The following is a 16197-nucleotide window of genomic DNA, read 5'->3' on the forward strand; positions in this document are numbered from 1 at the left end:
TGCGACCGTCCCTTCCCGGGAGGCCGGGGGGTGCCGCGCCGGACCCCGGGCTCCCACCCCAGCTACAGCCCGCCGGGCTTTCAACCCCTGCCCCGGGCCGAAGGCCGCCTCGACGAGGGGCCCGCGGGGCCAAGCCGGGGCGAGGCGAGGCGAGGCGAGGCGGGGCGGGGGGGGGGGGGGGGCCCGACCCCGGCGCTTTCCCCGGCCTTCTCGGGGGCAGGCTGCCGGCCGGGGTCCGCACCCGCCCCCGTCCCCCCCCCCTCGCCTCGCCCGCGCGGGGCCACCCCACGGGGGGCGCCGCCGCGGCGGCCCCACGGCGCGGAGCGGCCCCGCGCCCGCCGGGCGGCCGCGGCGGCGGTGCCCGGCGCGGGGCCGGGCCGGGCCGGGGCCGCGCGGGGGCGGAGGGCAGCGCGGGGCCGGCCGGCGGCGCGGCGCGGCTCCCGCGCTGGGCCAGACTCAGCCCCTTTCTCCCGCCGCCGCTGGCTGCGAGCGCGCTGCGGCTGGAGCTGCCCCCAGAGCGGCTCGTGATGGCGGCGGCGGCGCGGGCTCGGCAGCGGGAGGCGCCCGCCCAGCCCTGCGCGCCGCGCCGCTAGCGGCAGCGCCCGTGCCCGCGGCGGCCGCCCCGGCCCATGCCCCCGGGGGGAAGGGGGGCTGCAGCAGCCCGGCGAGCCGCCCACCCGCGCAGCGGGGGCATCGCCCCCACTCGCCGCTCCTGGGAGGGCGGAAAGGAGGCAGCGGCGGCGGCGGCGGCGCCGGCATTGTGCGCGGCGGATCGCAGGCCCCGGCGGCGCGGGGCTCGCCTGCCTCCCGCCCCAGCCTCATGAACCAGCCGGACGGCTCCGCTCCGGCGGCGGCGGCGGCGACGACGACGACGACGGGAGCGCAGGTACGCGGCGGCCGGGCGGCGTGTCCCCCGGGGGGAGGCGGAGGGAGCGGGGAGGCAGGGAGGGAGGGCGGCAGCCGCAGCCGCCCCGTCGCGGAGCCCCGCCGGCGGCGCTTTGGCGCAGTGCGCGGGGGGCGCCGCCGGGGCACGGCTCCCCGGACCGCCGCGGCCCGCACCGGCCCCGCCGCCCGCCTCGGACCGGGGCGGAAAACAAAGCGGCGCCCAGCAGCCATGTCGGCGGGGACGAGCCGCCGGCCGCGGCCCGGCCCGGCCCGGCCCGGCCCGGCGCCCGCACCCTGGCCCGCCTGCCCCCGGCCCGGCCCGGCCCGGCCCGGCCCGGTTGGCCCCGCGCTCCGGGCCCGCCGAGCTGCCGCTCGCCGCTCCCCCACTCCCCTTCTCGGGGCTTTTGCTTGTGCCTTTTTTTTTTTTTTTTTCTCTTCTCTAATTTTCCTCCCGAACGGTAAGGTTTTTTTTTTTTTTTTTTTTTTTCCATTAAAACGACGCCACCTAGAGGAGACTATTTCGTAAATAAAAAAAAAAGAAATTAAAATTGGAAAAAAAAAAAAAAGAGGAAATATTGTGCTATTTCTTATTTTTCAAGAAAGTTGGGGCCGGCGGGGCGGGCGGGGCCGGGGTCCCCCCGCTGCAGCCGCCGGCTGCGCCGGGCTCGCCCCCCAAATTTCATTTTTGTCCCTTTGGAGGTAAAGCCCAGCTAATACGTAAATGAAAATTAAGCTGGAATTTGAATGAATTCAGGTTCTTCCCCCCCCCCCCCCGCCCCGCCACCCCTTTTTCTGGAGGAAAAGGGAGGTTGGGAGCAGCAGAGTGCTCGGAAATGAAAGTAATTCAAGTTTGAGATGGGCACCCCTGGATGAGCCGCAATAAAGTGATTAGTTTGGGAAAGTGGGAGAATTGCTGTTACAGAGCAATTATGAATTGTACTTCATTGTAATTTTGAACTTGTGCAGCACGCTGTGCCAAAACTGATTTTTTTGCTGCAGTGCTTAAAGTTACTTGTTTTAAATGAGGAGTTTTGCAGGAAAATTTGAGCATAGAAAATTTGCTGTGGACACACCCAAATTTTTTTTTTTTTTTTGTGATTTTGGATTTCATGCAAAACTGCTCTTAAACAATGAGGTTCTAAACACAGTCCAGAAAAACACGAGGACAAGCAAAATTAAGAGTCGAATGTCAGTTTTATTTTTGAATTTCTTGGCTTTTCTGATGGTTTCTCCTGGCATAATTAAAACATAGTTTCCAGCATTTAATTTCCTACTTCTTTTGTAAAGAAAAAAATTTCCATAGTAGGGTTTTTAGGTTGTTTTTTTTTTTCTTCTTTTTTTAAACACACACAGTGTAACAACTTCAGATACTGTGAATCATATAAATCTAGTATTTACACAGATTTATTATAAGGTCCGCCATGATATTATGAATATGCATAATTAACAATATTGTGAAAAAATTATTGCAGATTTAGTGATTTTGATTTTTTTTTCAAACAGTAAAACTAAAGTGCCTTTAAAGGGCTCAGCCATGATATTTTTCACAATTTCAAAATCCTTTTTCTCCTTGACTCTCACTATAAAGCCTCCCTGGAGTTTGAATTGAAAATCTTTTTTTCATAATTTTTTTTTTTTTTTTAATGCTGTTATGTTCCTATTATTTTGCTGTTATGGGCTGCTTGTGAGTTCTGGACTGTGCAGACACTGGTTTATTATTGTAGGGTTGCCCTTGAATACTGGGGTCTTGGTATTGATCTTTTTAAAAATAAATAACAAAAGAGCACTGAAACATGCATTGTTTCAAGAAAAAAGCAATATAGGAGAGATACATGGCCTTTCCACCCAAAAGTGGGGGAGGGAGAGGAAGGGAAAGATTAGGTCAACATTGAGTTTTACCAACCTTGACACAGTCTCCTCTCTAAAATGGGGACAAAATAGCAAGATGGCTGGCTCCACAGCTGCAGCAGTTTTTTTTTTTTTTTTTTTTTTTTTTGAAAAAGGCATTTTTAAATTTTGACCTCAGAAGTGAGTTTCTGGAGCTGCCGGGCATGCACCCGCAAATGCTGAAATCCAAGCGCTTTAAAAAAAATTAAATTTCAATCCGGAATGAATTTTTAATTCTGAATCTCAACCCCCCGAAAAGTTTGGTTTTTTGTTTTTGGGGGTTTTTTTTTCCTGTTTTGATTTTTATTTCATTGTAACTTGATATTTGTTGGAAATTAGGCAGGAGTGGCTGGTGAATTCAAGGTTCAGGGGCTGTTTTTCACTTTCCTCCCCTTTATTTGTTTCATGTTTTGGGTTGCTCAAAGTGGGGGGGGGGTGGTGGAAAAAATTTGCAAAGCAGGATAACTCTTGGGTGGAGGAGAAAATACTCTGAAATGTCAACTTCATATTTTTATTTTTGCATTTATTTCCCCCCTGACCCCCCCGAAAAGGACCCACCCTCTTCCTGACTCTCTTTTTTAGCAAATAATGAAGCGAGTACCACGGTGACAGACCAGCAGTGGTGCAGTTAGAGCGGGGTGGCACATATGGGTAAAAATTACGCACAATGCTCTAAATTGGATTAAACAATCCTGGAGAATATTTTATTCATGGTTTCATCCAGGAAGCATTTAACGTGGTGGCTTTTCCATATTCTTATACTCCCAAGAATTCCCTTCCTTGAGCTGTACCCCGTAACTTTCACTTACTCTATGATTATATCCAAAGAAACTGTTTAGCTGTAATTTTTTTTTTTTTAAGGTTTCATACATTTTTTCCAAACAGAGATCTTTTGATGCTGCTGTTTCTCTGCCCAGCCCCACACCCTCACCCCCAGATCTGGGGAGCAACACCATGGCTGTGCTTTGGGACTGGGGGGGACACATTGGTGGGTGCTGCATTTTAATTACAAATAATGACATATATTCAATTTTGGGTCACAGTGACAACATTTTACAGTTGTATCTTTAAAGTTTATCATGCTATCCTAAAATAGAGGAATTGAAACTTGAAAGGCACTAGCTTATATCTGTTTTAACCTGTTTTCAGCTGTTGTGGGAATAAGTGGATTTTCTGTTGATATTTGAAATGGGTTTGCGTGTTGCACATCTCTGCAGAGATGAAAATGCAATGCCATAGTACTCGGCTGCAACTTGTGGGGATGCTGTCATACCGTAGGTGTGCGTACCGCAACCTTTACAATCTTTAACTCTGTGTATATCAGTTTCTTTTAAACAACGGCTTCCATTATATGTTCTGCTGGTGATGAAAAGCTACGCTTGAGGTTATAATGGGTTTCTGAATCTAACCTTTCTGTGTGCCGGTGTCCTTCCAGGGGAAGCCTCCTCCTGCTTGAAAAATTTTTCATAATTTTTCCTTGCAATCTGTTTTCAGGGGGATTTTATTTATTTATTTATTTTTCCTGGAAAGTTGATCAATATTTATTATTTTAAAAATTGCTGTTTGGCAGCCTGGAAGGGGGAGGGGGAGGAAGGGAGCCCGGCAGAGCAATACCAACAGATTTCTTGTGACATAATTGAAATGTATTTTTCAAAAAAGAAAAATTTCAAATACCTCATCCTCATTGACGATGAAAATAGACATAATATTATTAAAGTAGTAGATAATATTTACACAAGTGCCATATAAAACCTTACAACGCTATTCACATAACTCCAGAATAATTTAAATATATATCACTGCCATAATGCAACGCCGTGAATAGTTCAGTTCATGGGTGCAGTCACGTGGCCCTGGTGATGCACAGTCAAGTTTGCAATTATGCAAGTGCGGTAGTGAAATTAGCGTTCTAAAAATTAGATTAATTTTGGGGGGGGGGTGCAGGGGGGCTGAAACCTGCTGTAAGGCTCGTGCTGATATGGATTAAGGATTTGTGCCCGCTTCTTCAGATGCTGTGCCTGTTGAAGTATTTAGACCTTCCCACCGCGGCGTGGTGGGGCTCAGTCCCCGGTGCTGGCTGCTGGGCTGCTCCCGGCTGGTCCCCCCGGCACAACAACAGCCCACCCTGGCTGCGGGTGGGCGAGCGGGGTTGGGAATTGGACCTTTCAGCGTCCCTGGCATTGCCAGCTGGACTGCCGGCAGCTTCACCTTGAGCATCTCAGGGATCGCTGGGGTTTCGGAAACGGCATGGTGCAGGTGTTATCCGCGTAGGGGAGCGTGTGGTCACCCAACCCAGGTAGCTTCTGTGGGACTACGTGCGTGCGTGAAGCATATTGCACGTGCAGAAGGGTTTGCTGGATCCCACCTTAACCTGCTGGTGTTGCACAGGGTGCTGTGGGTTGCTCTGGTTCATGCTCAGATCCACGTAAGCAATTACTTGCGTGCTAATCGTGCTGGGGGATGTAAAATGGGTACAGTTAGTCCCGCGGTCGTGGGGAGCTGCCTATAAAGATGAATTTTATCAGAGGTGCCGTTTGCAGGATTAGGCCCTGTTTGTACATAATGTGCCAAATGGGGAGCGAAAGGGGAGGGCGAGGGGAAGAGGTGCCTGGGGAGGGGCTGCAAGCACGGCTGGAGGTTGCGGTTGCTTTTTGCTAAGGGACATGAGTAAATGGCACTGGGAGATATTTATTTCTTGTAATTTCTAAATTTCTGAGCATCTAGCATTACATATATTTAGAATTTCGCATTTATGGATTCTGTTTGGCCGTACCGTGTTTTCTGGAGAAGAAGTTTTTAATTTTTAAAGGTCTTTTATGGATTAATTGCTAGTCATCTGCCTCCTTTTTGCTTTTGTTTGGTTCCTTGAATGTCTCTTGATTATTTTGTACTATGTGATGCCAATTTAGTGGTTAACTAGTATGCAAACTACATCTGGACGTGTTGACTTTGCATTAACAATCGTTGATTTGTCTGGAGCAAGGGAATAGAAATGAATGATGCTGTTTACCATGGATAGTATATGAAAAATAACCATTTGCGAAGTGTCTTTCATCAGTGGCACACGGCTCTGGTGCAACTTGTCACAGCAGCTCTGCCTTCTCGGCAGTCGTGTGAGAGCTGAATTTTTAAGCCATGGCACCAGGAGCGGGAAGAGGGACCCGGGAAGGCAGTGGCACGTGGTGTACGGTGAAGGGGTTGGCTACGTGCCCTGCGTGGGAGAGGCACAGCGCGTGGCTCCTGGCTACCTTGGTTCACTCTGATGACAGTGGGAGTGAGGTAAAGTTGTAGCAGAAAGGGAGTGGAAAGAAATTAATATAAATAATATCTAAAAAGAAAAATTAAAAAGAAATTAATATAAATAAACATATATAATGACATAATACACAACAAGTATAATATATAGAGAGCGAGCTTTTCACTTGGGGACATAATCAGGAGGATACAAAATTTAATAACCATAAATAATAAGCAGCGGATTGAGTTGATGGGTGGCTCCAGCGACAGTTGGTTCTCCACAAAGCCTGTGGCTGCAGCGGCACGATTGGCTCTGGCTGAAGCAGAATTTGGTGCCTCCCATCCCTGCCTCGTCTCAGGGAAGCTGAGATGCACCCGTAGCTGCTGCACGTTCAGGTGAGTCTTGGGATGTAGGAGGCATTGCTACAAGCTTGTGTCTTCTTCGGAAGAAGGGAGGGGCTGGAGGAGATGCCCCTTCTGTGGAGCAGGTCCCTTCCCAAGACATATGCGTGCTGGAGACATCAAAGCTACCATGCCCCACTCCTTGGACAGGGTGTTTATAGAGGCAGGGTTGCTTTCCCTTGGTTGATATTTAGACCTTGAATTTATCCTCCTGTAGTCCTGGGCCTTACTTGCTGTCTCCCGTTGAGTGTTCTCATCGCCGTTGGTGGGACTGCGGTAGTGTGTGAAGTTGAGCGTTGAGCATTGGTCTTCCATTTGGGCAGGGGTGAACAGTTTGGGCTCTTCCCACACAGAAATTGCTTTGCTGGCCTCTGAAATGGGCATGTGCTGGTCAGATACCAAAATGATGGACAGAAGTGATCTCCTGTAATGCAGCTTTCGTACAGTGACGCTGTTGAGTGTGTAAATGCACGTGGAGGTGCTGGGCAAGCTTCATGATGGCTTCTGAGTTACTTGGGTTTTACTTATTTGAGTCTCTGTTGCTCCCAAAGTGAGCAGCATAAGACATGCCAGAAAAAGAGGTTAAGTAGGGAAAATCCTCCTCCGTACTCTTTGAAAGTGCAACTGCAAAGAAGTTTCTTATTCAGAGAGGTGTATTTGGGGAAGGAGACAGCGTTAAGGATAGGAGTTGTGTAGAAGTGATATTAGCAGATGAGACGCTGCACCCCTACTTAAACCACCTCTGTACCCATACAGAAGAGTGTTTGTGCTCTACATTTTTTAGGTTTTTTTGGCAATTGAATGGCAGTTAGCTCAGGTTCATTGACCGGTCTGTGAGTGCTTGTGCCAGCATGCTGGAAGCCTTTGCTCCAGCTGGGATGCTGCATTAGGCGGCTCGGGGAGTGGAGGCAGTGGGGGGGTCACAGGGTGCATTGTGCCTCCCCTGGGGAGGTCGAACCAGCTGAACCCCCGTGCTTGTGCCTCCGTGGGTGTGGATGGGCCCGGGTGACTCTTGGACGAGGTCAGGGCAGAGTTTCAGGCTCCTGCCAGGCGATGAGGCTTGTAGTTGATGGAGTTGTGCTACCTCCGGAGAAGCTGGAGGCCACGTGGCCTGTTCGGGTGAAATTGCAGAGTTCTGGGTCAGCCTGGCAGGTGGCGGGGGCTGCGCACACCCCCACAGCTGTCCCTGTGTGAAGGGCCTGGCTGGCCATGCGTGATGCTTTTCGGTGGTGGGACTGGTGTCACTGTACTGATTCCTCTGCTCGGGTACCTCTTTTTGGGAGTCTTTCTCCTCTGTCTTTATTTCTCTCACCTGTATTGCCAAGGCACTCTTCAGTGTGCGCTTAGAGGGGTTTAGCTTGCTGTACTGTACCTGCAAAGATTTAATTATATAGGCAAAGCCTTCCTCGCTTGTAATTTACAGTACTCCTCTTTGTTTCGCATCTGTATTTGGCTGGTGTAATGTGAAAAATAAGGCTGGAAGTGGAAAAGCGGAGACTGGAGATTTTTCCTGTGCTGATAATGGGCTGACAGAGGGAAACACAAATGTCGGTGTGTGGAGCAGAGGCTGGGGGCTGCCGAAGCCGTTGAGGAGTTGCTGTATATATGAGGGATCAATACGTGTGTGTATGTGTTTGTGCATATGGACGTGTCTGAGAGACTCATCGTTGGAGAGTGCAGATCTGCGGTGAGTCTGGGATGCTGGCGGGCTGCTGGGTCCGTACCAGCAAAGGGCTCAGCGACGCTTGGGTCAGGTAACACAGGGGCTCAGTGAGCCATCCGTGTCCTCTGTACTGTTTTGGAAATTAGGGATGTTATCACACAAGGTTCAATATCTCAGCAACTGACAGAAGTGAGAACAGCCGTGTTTGTCAGACCTTTCCATTGGCAGTGAGCTGAGCAAGGTTCTCACTCAACAGCTGCGATGGGCCAAACGTGGTTACGTCCCGATGCTGGTGCCCTGAGGGCACCACCATGTTTCCAGGGTCTTCAGGTTTTCATACTTGTTGTGATTTCATTTTACTAGATACACTCAGGCAGCAAGTAATTTTTTGGAAGTTCATTTTTTACTCTGTGTGGGTGTCGGTATCCTTTCCTGCCCCAAAATAGCAGCAGAAGTAAGTTTTCAGAAGAGGTTGGGTGTGCTTGCGTTGAAGGCCCGTCATTTAGGTTCTGCTTCCAGTATGTTGAGAACAATTTTAGTACAAGTATTTAATTGCTTTAGACCTATTTTTAGAAGTATTAAACCTCAGTTTTCAAAACTCTGCAACCAAAGCCAACAGCTCTGCCATTGTGGGAGAGCTGGGAGGGGAAGCTGGAGGAAAACCCGAAGCGATGTGGGTTGACCCCATTGGGAGCAGAATGTGGTCGTGGTCCTTGGCCAGGGCTCGGGGCACTGCAGAGCCTTTGGGGTGCCCGCTTGAAATTGAGTTCTCTGTATTTTGGTGAAGTTTTTTATATTACTATTCTAATTACTTGGCTACATGAGGGGAGAATGAATGAAACCCTATTTCAGCTGATTTGTACAATTTCTTATATTAAGTCTGCAGACTGTTGGATGTAGTTTGGGAACTGAGTTGAGAGCATCCCGGTGAACAGCATGCAGGCAGCCCCGGTAGGTACCTAGCTTGAAACCCAAGAACAGCTACTGCTTTCTGGGTGTAAATCTGTCACTTGAGGTCTGATGCGCTTTAGTCTGTGGGCTGCAAATCCTGAGCTTTTACTGGCATTTGTGATACTTGTAATTTTGAGGGTGGGAAGGGAGGGTTGTAAGGACACAGGATAGTTATTTGCTGGAAACAAAATACCTTTTTGAATTTCTGTATGCGTTTTTGAAACCTGTGTAGGGATGCGCAGCTGGATTTGGATTGGGCTGGTAGCACAGGGGATCTGAAAATCCCCTTGGGAATCAGTGGGATTTCTCTTTGCAATCAGGTGATGCCATTGACAGGAGCCTGCGTTGGGCTCTCAAGATGCTCAAGTGCATCCTTGGGATGACACTAGTGGCAGCAACACGGGGGGACGGGTTGGGACCCAGCGGTCGGTGGTCCTGGGGTTGCCAGATGCGTGCTTGGTGGTGGGCACGGTCTGGTGGGACCAGTGCAGGCTGGCAGGGCTGGAGACGAACTTCGGCAGTGAAAGAATTAATAATTGAACACCAGGAAGGCTGTTCTGGGGTGTGTTTTGACTCCATCGTGTTTAGGCTGCTTTGGGGCATGTGGCTTCGGCTATTTGGTTATGGTTAATACCACTGAGGCGTACTACATATTAACTCCAAGGGAGGGATATTTTTGCCTTCTTATCTGTATTTTAAAGGCCTATAAATTTGGCTGGTTGGTGATAACAGCAGTTAGAATTAGTGCTGCTTCTTAATTGGGTTTGTTAGGACACTGCCAGAGAGACAGTCTTGGAGGGGGACCTGCTCTGCCGTGAGCTGGGGAGGACGCTGGGCGAGAAATAAAAAATGCAAATGTATCCAAATAAGTTGCATTAGGTGGAGGTAAAATACATCTAGAGCAAGTTTGCAAGGACCAAGTTGTATCACACGTGGTCTGAGAGCCGCGGTGCAATTCCAGCTCCTGGAAGCCGCTCGCAGATGTCGGAGGGATGTAGGCATGAGACCACTGGAGCATCCTCGGTGGATATAGTGGTGCCATTCGTAAATGAGAAAAACCACCCCAAAGTCAAGAAAAACAAGTGGTCCTTTTACTGAAACCTTGCATGTATTTAATTTTTTTTTTTATGCCGTAGTCTTAATTGGTTTAGCTGCTAAAAAGTAGATTTGCTGAGAATGCTCCATTTGCTTTTGTTTTCTGATAATGTGGAGGAGATAGCAGTCACACCTTGTGGATGTTCGTTTGTCTGAGTCCTAAATGTTTGTGTTTTCCTCGTGTTATGGAGAGCTCTTTGGCCTTCCTACTTCAGCATAAACAGTGTTTGTGATTGTAGTTCATTATGTGATATTTAAAATGTATAAAATGAAATGTTCCTGTCTACTTTAAGCAGACATATGTCTATGTTTTACAAATTAATCTAATTAAATATATATGTAGAAATTTATGATATTCAGCTCCTAGCATAAGGTACGCAATTAGCATCCATGGAGCCAGGAAGGAATTTTCCATTTGTATTTGTATCTTGACTTTTCCTGATAGGATGTGTGGTTTGCCTTTTTTTTTTTTTTTTTAATCTTCAATGCTTTAATTTTTGTTCTGCTTAGGAATTCACTTAGGGACCATTTCTGCAGGGATTTAGGCTTGTGGTTAAATTTCCCCACAAGTAGCTTTGACTGAAGTCAGTAAAATGGTACCTAATTCCTGTACTTCAGCCTACCCCTTTGACTCTGCAGGACAGAAGGATTTCGTTCTGTTAAGAGACTATTATAATGAGCAAAATACCATTCTGGAGGAAAAATGGCGTTAGAATATTTACATTTTTCAAGCCTCTTCCTTCCTCCCACCCAAAAATAGCAAAAAAAGTTATCTGTCTCCTCTGGATTTATGTAATTTTCAAGTGTTTGGTCAGCGTTGTTTCCAAAACACTCAGTCCCCCTACCTTAACTCTATGGCAGGAGAGCCCTTGCACAATAAATACAAGGAATATATTCCATTAATACATGCTTTCATTTAGAAAATTCTGGCACGAGGAATAATACATTTTAGTTTCTTTTCTGCCAAAGTGTTGGTTTTTTTCCCTAATATTTGAAGTTTGATCACGTTATAATAGTTTGTTATATAAATAATCATTTGGTCTATTTTGTGTATCAATATTTGAATCCATTTTATTCACAAAAAGCCTTTCCCCCCTCCCCATAAACATCCCCACTGTTCCATCCCAGAAGGTACTCTTTCTTAGCAAAACCGGTGAAGTAAATGACGTTCCCAGCTCAGCTATTTTAATGATCCCACAAACCCAAAAAAGCAGTAGGAAATTTTTCAAAAGCAAATTGCAGAAACATTTTTTTGGGGACATCATAACTTTTCAACTTTTTGCCGAATTATTTGTGTTAGATTTTTCCGAGTAGACATCACAGCGAGCTGTAAACTTGAAAAATTTGGGACTGTTCTTTCTTTCTGGAGATAGTTTAGGGGTTTCAAAGGTGACCCAAAGCTGACTTGAAGAGCATTCCCCAGCGAAGCTGAGGACCCAGCAAACACGCTGGCTCTATTACTAATTTTTGTGCAAGAACTATTAATAATTCTGCATGGGGAAGGTGAGATGTTGGATCATAACCATTTTTCCCCTCTTGGACACCTCTGCAAATCCATCCTCCAGTATTTTCCTTTGACTTCTGCATTGCTGTGTTTCCCTGTCTCTGTATTTCAAGGCAGGGGAAATTTTGCTCTAAGCCCTGTCTCCAAATCTGTCCCTCTGCATGAGCTCTCTGCTGTCTCAGGTTGAGGTCGTTGGTTTCTCCTGCCCTCCCTAGATGGTTTTGTGCCCTCTCGCTTACAGGGGTTGCCTTTTTATATGAGGTGCTCAAGCCATTCAGCAGCTTTGATTCCCAATTCTCCATCACCAGGTGTTGAGTGGTGACCAACTACATAAATTAGAAGAAGAAAACAGTATTGCAAACTCTTTTGTGGGTTTCCTTGTGAGCCTGCAGCCTTGCCAGCAAGCTCTGCAGTGCAGGAACTGTCTTATACCTGTGTCCTGTGTAACTCCAAGTATGAGACAGCTGATTTACTAGTAATAGCTTTATTTTCCACTCTGGCAGCATCCAGCTGTTTCTTTCTTACCTCTGCTTCGCAATGCTGTGCCCACCCTTTGGAGGCTCCTCGTATCTTGTCCCAAGGAAATGCTGCAGCCCCTCGTTATGTGGATTTTTAGGAGCCTGGTGTTACTGACCACCAAGGCAATGATTTGGATAATTGCAGCGTCTGCAATCTATTTAGTCAAATAGGAGTGTGAAAAATATTTGCTTTCCCTTGCTTGTGGGCTTTATTTTTGGGGTTTAGCTCTGTGCTTTGGGAAGCAATGACCAGCTGTCCTGCATGCCACTTCTCTCTGCCTGTCCTTGGGGTGCTGCTCCTCAGGGCTGTTCATGGGTACCCTGTACACGCAAGGCACGGGAGTTTCTCTCGCTGGATTGTCCTTGTTGCCCTCCTTTGCTTCCTTTCTTCCCATTTTATTTCTGCAGTCGCTTTCAAGGTGGGATCACCAGAACTATGCACAGCACTATGGATGCAGCTTTATGCATCGGCACATTTTCTGTTTCTTTACTCATAATTAGTTGTTGCCTTGCTGGCTACCATCGAATGCGCGCTCGCACTGCAGCAGAAGTACCCTCAGTGTCTCCTCGATTGCTTTTGTGAATGCTAATGTCTAATTTAGATACCTTGATTTTGTGTATGTCGTCGTTTTTCCTCCGGCGTATTACTTTCTCCAGATCTTTCTTACTTGGTGCATGGAGCAGATGTCTGCGGGACCCCACTGTGATAACAAACTATTTCTGCCCTTTATTTTCCATCTTTTAATCAGTTGTTAATCAGCAGTTAATGACTGCTTACTTTATCCTATGCGTATGAAAGTATTGTGAGTGTACTTGCTATAAGAGCCTTTGTAGAGGAAACTTGTCTAAGGCTTTTTGGAAATCCAGGTATGCTACACCGCTCACTCACCCTTCTTTACTTGCACATTGACTCTTGCCGACAGTCCTCATAGCTTACTGGAGTTATTACCATGTACAGAAGCCATATTGATTCCTGGTGTTTCTTTTTTATCTGTGTGAACACTGATTTTTAGTTTTATTTTTTTATTTACTGTTTATACTAATTTTTCTGCTACAAAAATGAAGTTCTGCAGTTTGTGGTTCCTTGGATCTCTTCTGGAGCTCTTCTAAAACGGTGGGATCACATTCATTACTTTCTCGTTCTTAGGTACTGCGGTTGATTCTAGTGATTTTTAATAGCTTAATGCCTTTCAGGCTTTTGGATGGATACTGTCTGGCTGTGTAGGTTTGGTTTGCTTTTTTTTTCTGTTAATTTTGCTAGGCAGGTCTGCATCTTTTTCTGGTGACCCTGCAGTCTGAGGCAGATACTCAGCTCATTCCTGGTGAAGGAAGAGTCCAGGAGGGGACTTGCTGAGCCTTGTCACAAGTGAGCACTGGTGCAAAGAAGTTGAATTTTTATCCTGTGGTTTTATTTTTCTTCAGTGCTTTATACCAGAATCTGGCAGACTTCTGGTGCTTGTGCGTTTGATTTTTTTATTTTTTTTTAATTAGGTTTTACTCCTTCAGCGACCTGTTTCTCAAAATCTTTTTCTGCATTGCATTTTTATGGCTTTAAGTGTAGCTTCCTCGAGTTTACATACTCGTAATTTTGATTTCTTTCTGAGGGTGTCTTTTTGTTTCTAATGGCCTTTTTCACTCTGCTGTTAAACTATGCTTATTTGTTTAACAAGCCTCCCTTGGTAGGTGATAACCATCTTCTTGAAGTCCTCCATCTCACCTGCAAGGCCTTTTAGCTGCTCCATTAACACTCTTTTAACACATTTTCCAATTTAGGTACCCTTTTCTTTAGTTACATGTTAGCATAATGGACTTTTTCTGTGTGGCTTTTGTGTTCTGAAGACTTTTGGTTTTGCCTGTGTGGTGGATGGGGTCTACAGCAGGGCTGGGTTTTGGTGGTTCTCTCTTGAGTCACATATATGCAACCAGCCCCGGAGGGGACAGGAGCAGCAGGGCTGAGCGTGGGTTGAGGGGCTCCACAGAGCTCGTACCTCCATCCCTGGCAATTCCTGGTTTCCTTCTGCTTGTGCCAAGGCTCATTGTCCATGAACAGCAGAGCAGGACTCACGGACAGCTGCGTTCCCTGATTTGTGTTGGCTGGGGCCACAGTGTGGGGAGAGGTCCTACGTAGGACCTAGAACATCATTTCTGCATTGAACCTGCTTTCACATTTGCAAGTCTTTGTGGGATTAACTGAATTCTCCTGTAACTGAAATTTTATTTTCTGCCTTGGCAGAGACCTGCAGCCGCTCTGGTATTCCTTGACATTTTGAGCATCCTTCTGTGCTCATCAATGCTGTAGCTGTACTCTACCTTTCTCAGATGGGCTTCCAGTCCATAAAGGTTCTCTGCTACCTACTGACATAATGATCACATTTAATTTATGGGGCTGCACTTTGTTTCTCTGCTGACACAACTCCATCGTTCCTACATAATTTGGATATGGACTGTAATGCCTTGAGTCTTTTGTTTCCTACCTGAATTTTTACAAGTTTTTCAGGATTACAGTACATTTATGACCTCATCAATAGAAAATGCTTCGCTTAAACTGGATGTTCTCCTGCCCTTGTTTGATTTTCTCAGGCTTTAGTTTAAATAGGCCTTTATATGCTGGCATCTGTTTTCATTTTGGTTTTGGTGGTGTCTGGCTTTCTTGTAGGGGTTCTATCCCCTTTGGCATAAGCCCTCCTTCAGATCGCACCTTGCAACCCTCTTGCCTGGCCGTACAGGTGGGTCCTCGTGGGATTTCGCAAAAAGGCACCATGTGGGTCCTGAGTTTTACTTTTTCAGGGTCTGTTGTCCTCTGTGTCATTCACAGGTGCTTTTTAGCAAAGGATGGTCTCTGCCATGAAATGAGAACCATAGTCTGGGTTTAAAATTGTTCTAAAACAAAGATGCAGCCTGTGTTGTGCAGGACCCTGAGCTCTCCTCTCCTGCCTCCTCTCCCGCTGGCCACCCTCCCACACGAGCAGGCTGAGCTCATGCCTGAGCTGGTGAGAATTAAAAAAGAAAAAAAGAAGAAAAAAGGGGGAATAATAAAAGAAAGAGATGACAGTTATCCTTGAGGTAGAAGTTATCAAGTGCAGAAAATTGATAAAGGAAGTTAAAAACACAAGGGAAAAAATCTGTGACTGTCAGTGCAAGGAACAGTAAGAAAGTATTTGTATTAGGAACAAAAGAAATTCTAATAATGGTTTGTGTAGACTTATCACCACTGAGGAGAGGTAAAATGCATAATAAAGCAGAAAAACTAGACATGTTTAATAAATACTGCTGTTCCCTATTTGTAAGGAAGAGGTATGATACACTTACAACCCATGTGCAGAAGAGCTTCCAGGTCCAGCATTAACCAGGGCAGGGGTTGAGCAGAGGCTGAGAGCCGGGAAAGTTTTCCAGCCGGCACGTGTGGATGATGTTCACTAGGGACTCCTGTGGGGTCTGGCCATTGGGTTTCCATCTTTTTTTTTTCTCCTGTAAGACTTGGATGTAGTGAGAATATTCCAGAAAAACTGGCAAATGCTGCTGTTGTACTTAGCCTGACGTCAGCCTGGGAACGAGGACTGACAAAGCAAAGGAGTACACAAAACATGGGGGGAGGAGGTGATGTGAATATCAAATTGGATTTGTTTTTTAGCAGAATTGATGGAGGACGTGTCGTTTGCCGAGCTGGCAAAATGTCTGTTTTGGTGTCATGCACCAAAACACCCTCTGGTAGTGTCAAGCTGGTGTGAAACAGGTTGTGAATGGGGTCTTGGATGACCACATGCATCGCCAATGGCCCTGTGGGGTCCAGCTCCACAGTGCTGGGGGCCAATGGTTGTGCTTGCAGATGGCCAAAGGGTTGGTGGAAATGAGGTAATGAGGGAGCTTAGCTCTTCAGAGGGATTTAGATTATTGGTTAGTCTCCATCGGATGAACTTTGTTTGATATGGTGAATCACAGGAGTCATGCACCTGTAGGTGAGAGCTGGAGGGAGTGCTGTTGGGATGGGGAGACCAGAGAAGGAGCAGAGATGCCAAACAAGGCTGTGGCATGGGAAAGGGACAATTGCTGCAGCA

At 47.1% G+C, this 16197-nt stretch overlaps 1 protein-coding gene across 5 annotated transcripts in view; it reads left to right on the plus strand.

Annotated features, from left to right (window-relative positions):
* Positions 1 to 395: 395 nt before the first annotated feature.
* ZNF618 (zinc finger protein 618) overlaps positions 396 to 16197 on the plus strand; it is a 164564-nt gene continuing 148762 nt past the window's right edge. For all 5 annotated transcript variants that reach the window (XM_052815643.1, XM_052815644.1, XM_052815645.1 and 2 more), the window contains exon 1: positions 396 to 886. In XM_052815643.1, coding sequence (XP_052671603.1) covers positions 821 to 886 — 66 coding nt within the window. In that variant the 5' untranslated portion in view covers positions 396 to 820. The remainder of the gene's footprint in view (positions 887 to 16197) is intronic.

This window comes from Harpia harpyja, chromosome 19 (assembly GCF_026419915.1).
Source record: "Harpia harpyja isolate bHarHar1 chromosome 19, bHarHar1 primary haplotype, whole genome shotgun sequence".
NCBI classification, from domain to species: domain Eukaryota; kingdom Metazoa; phylum Chordata; class Aves; order Accipitriformes; family Accipitridae; genus Harpia; species Harpia harpyja.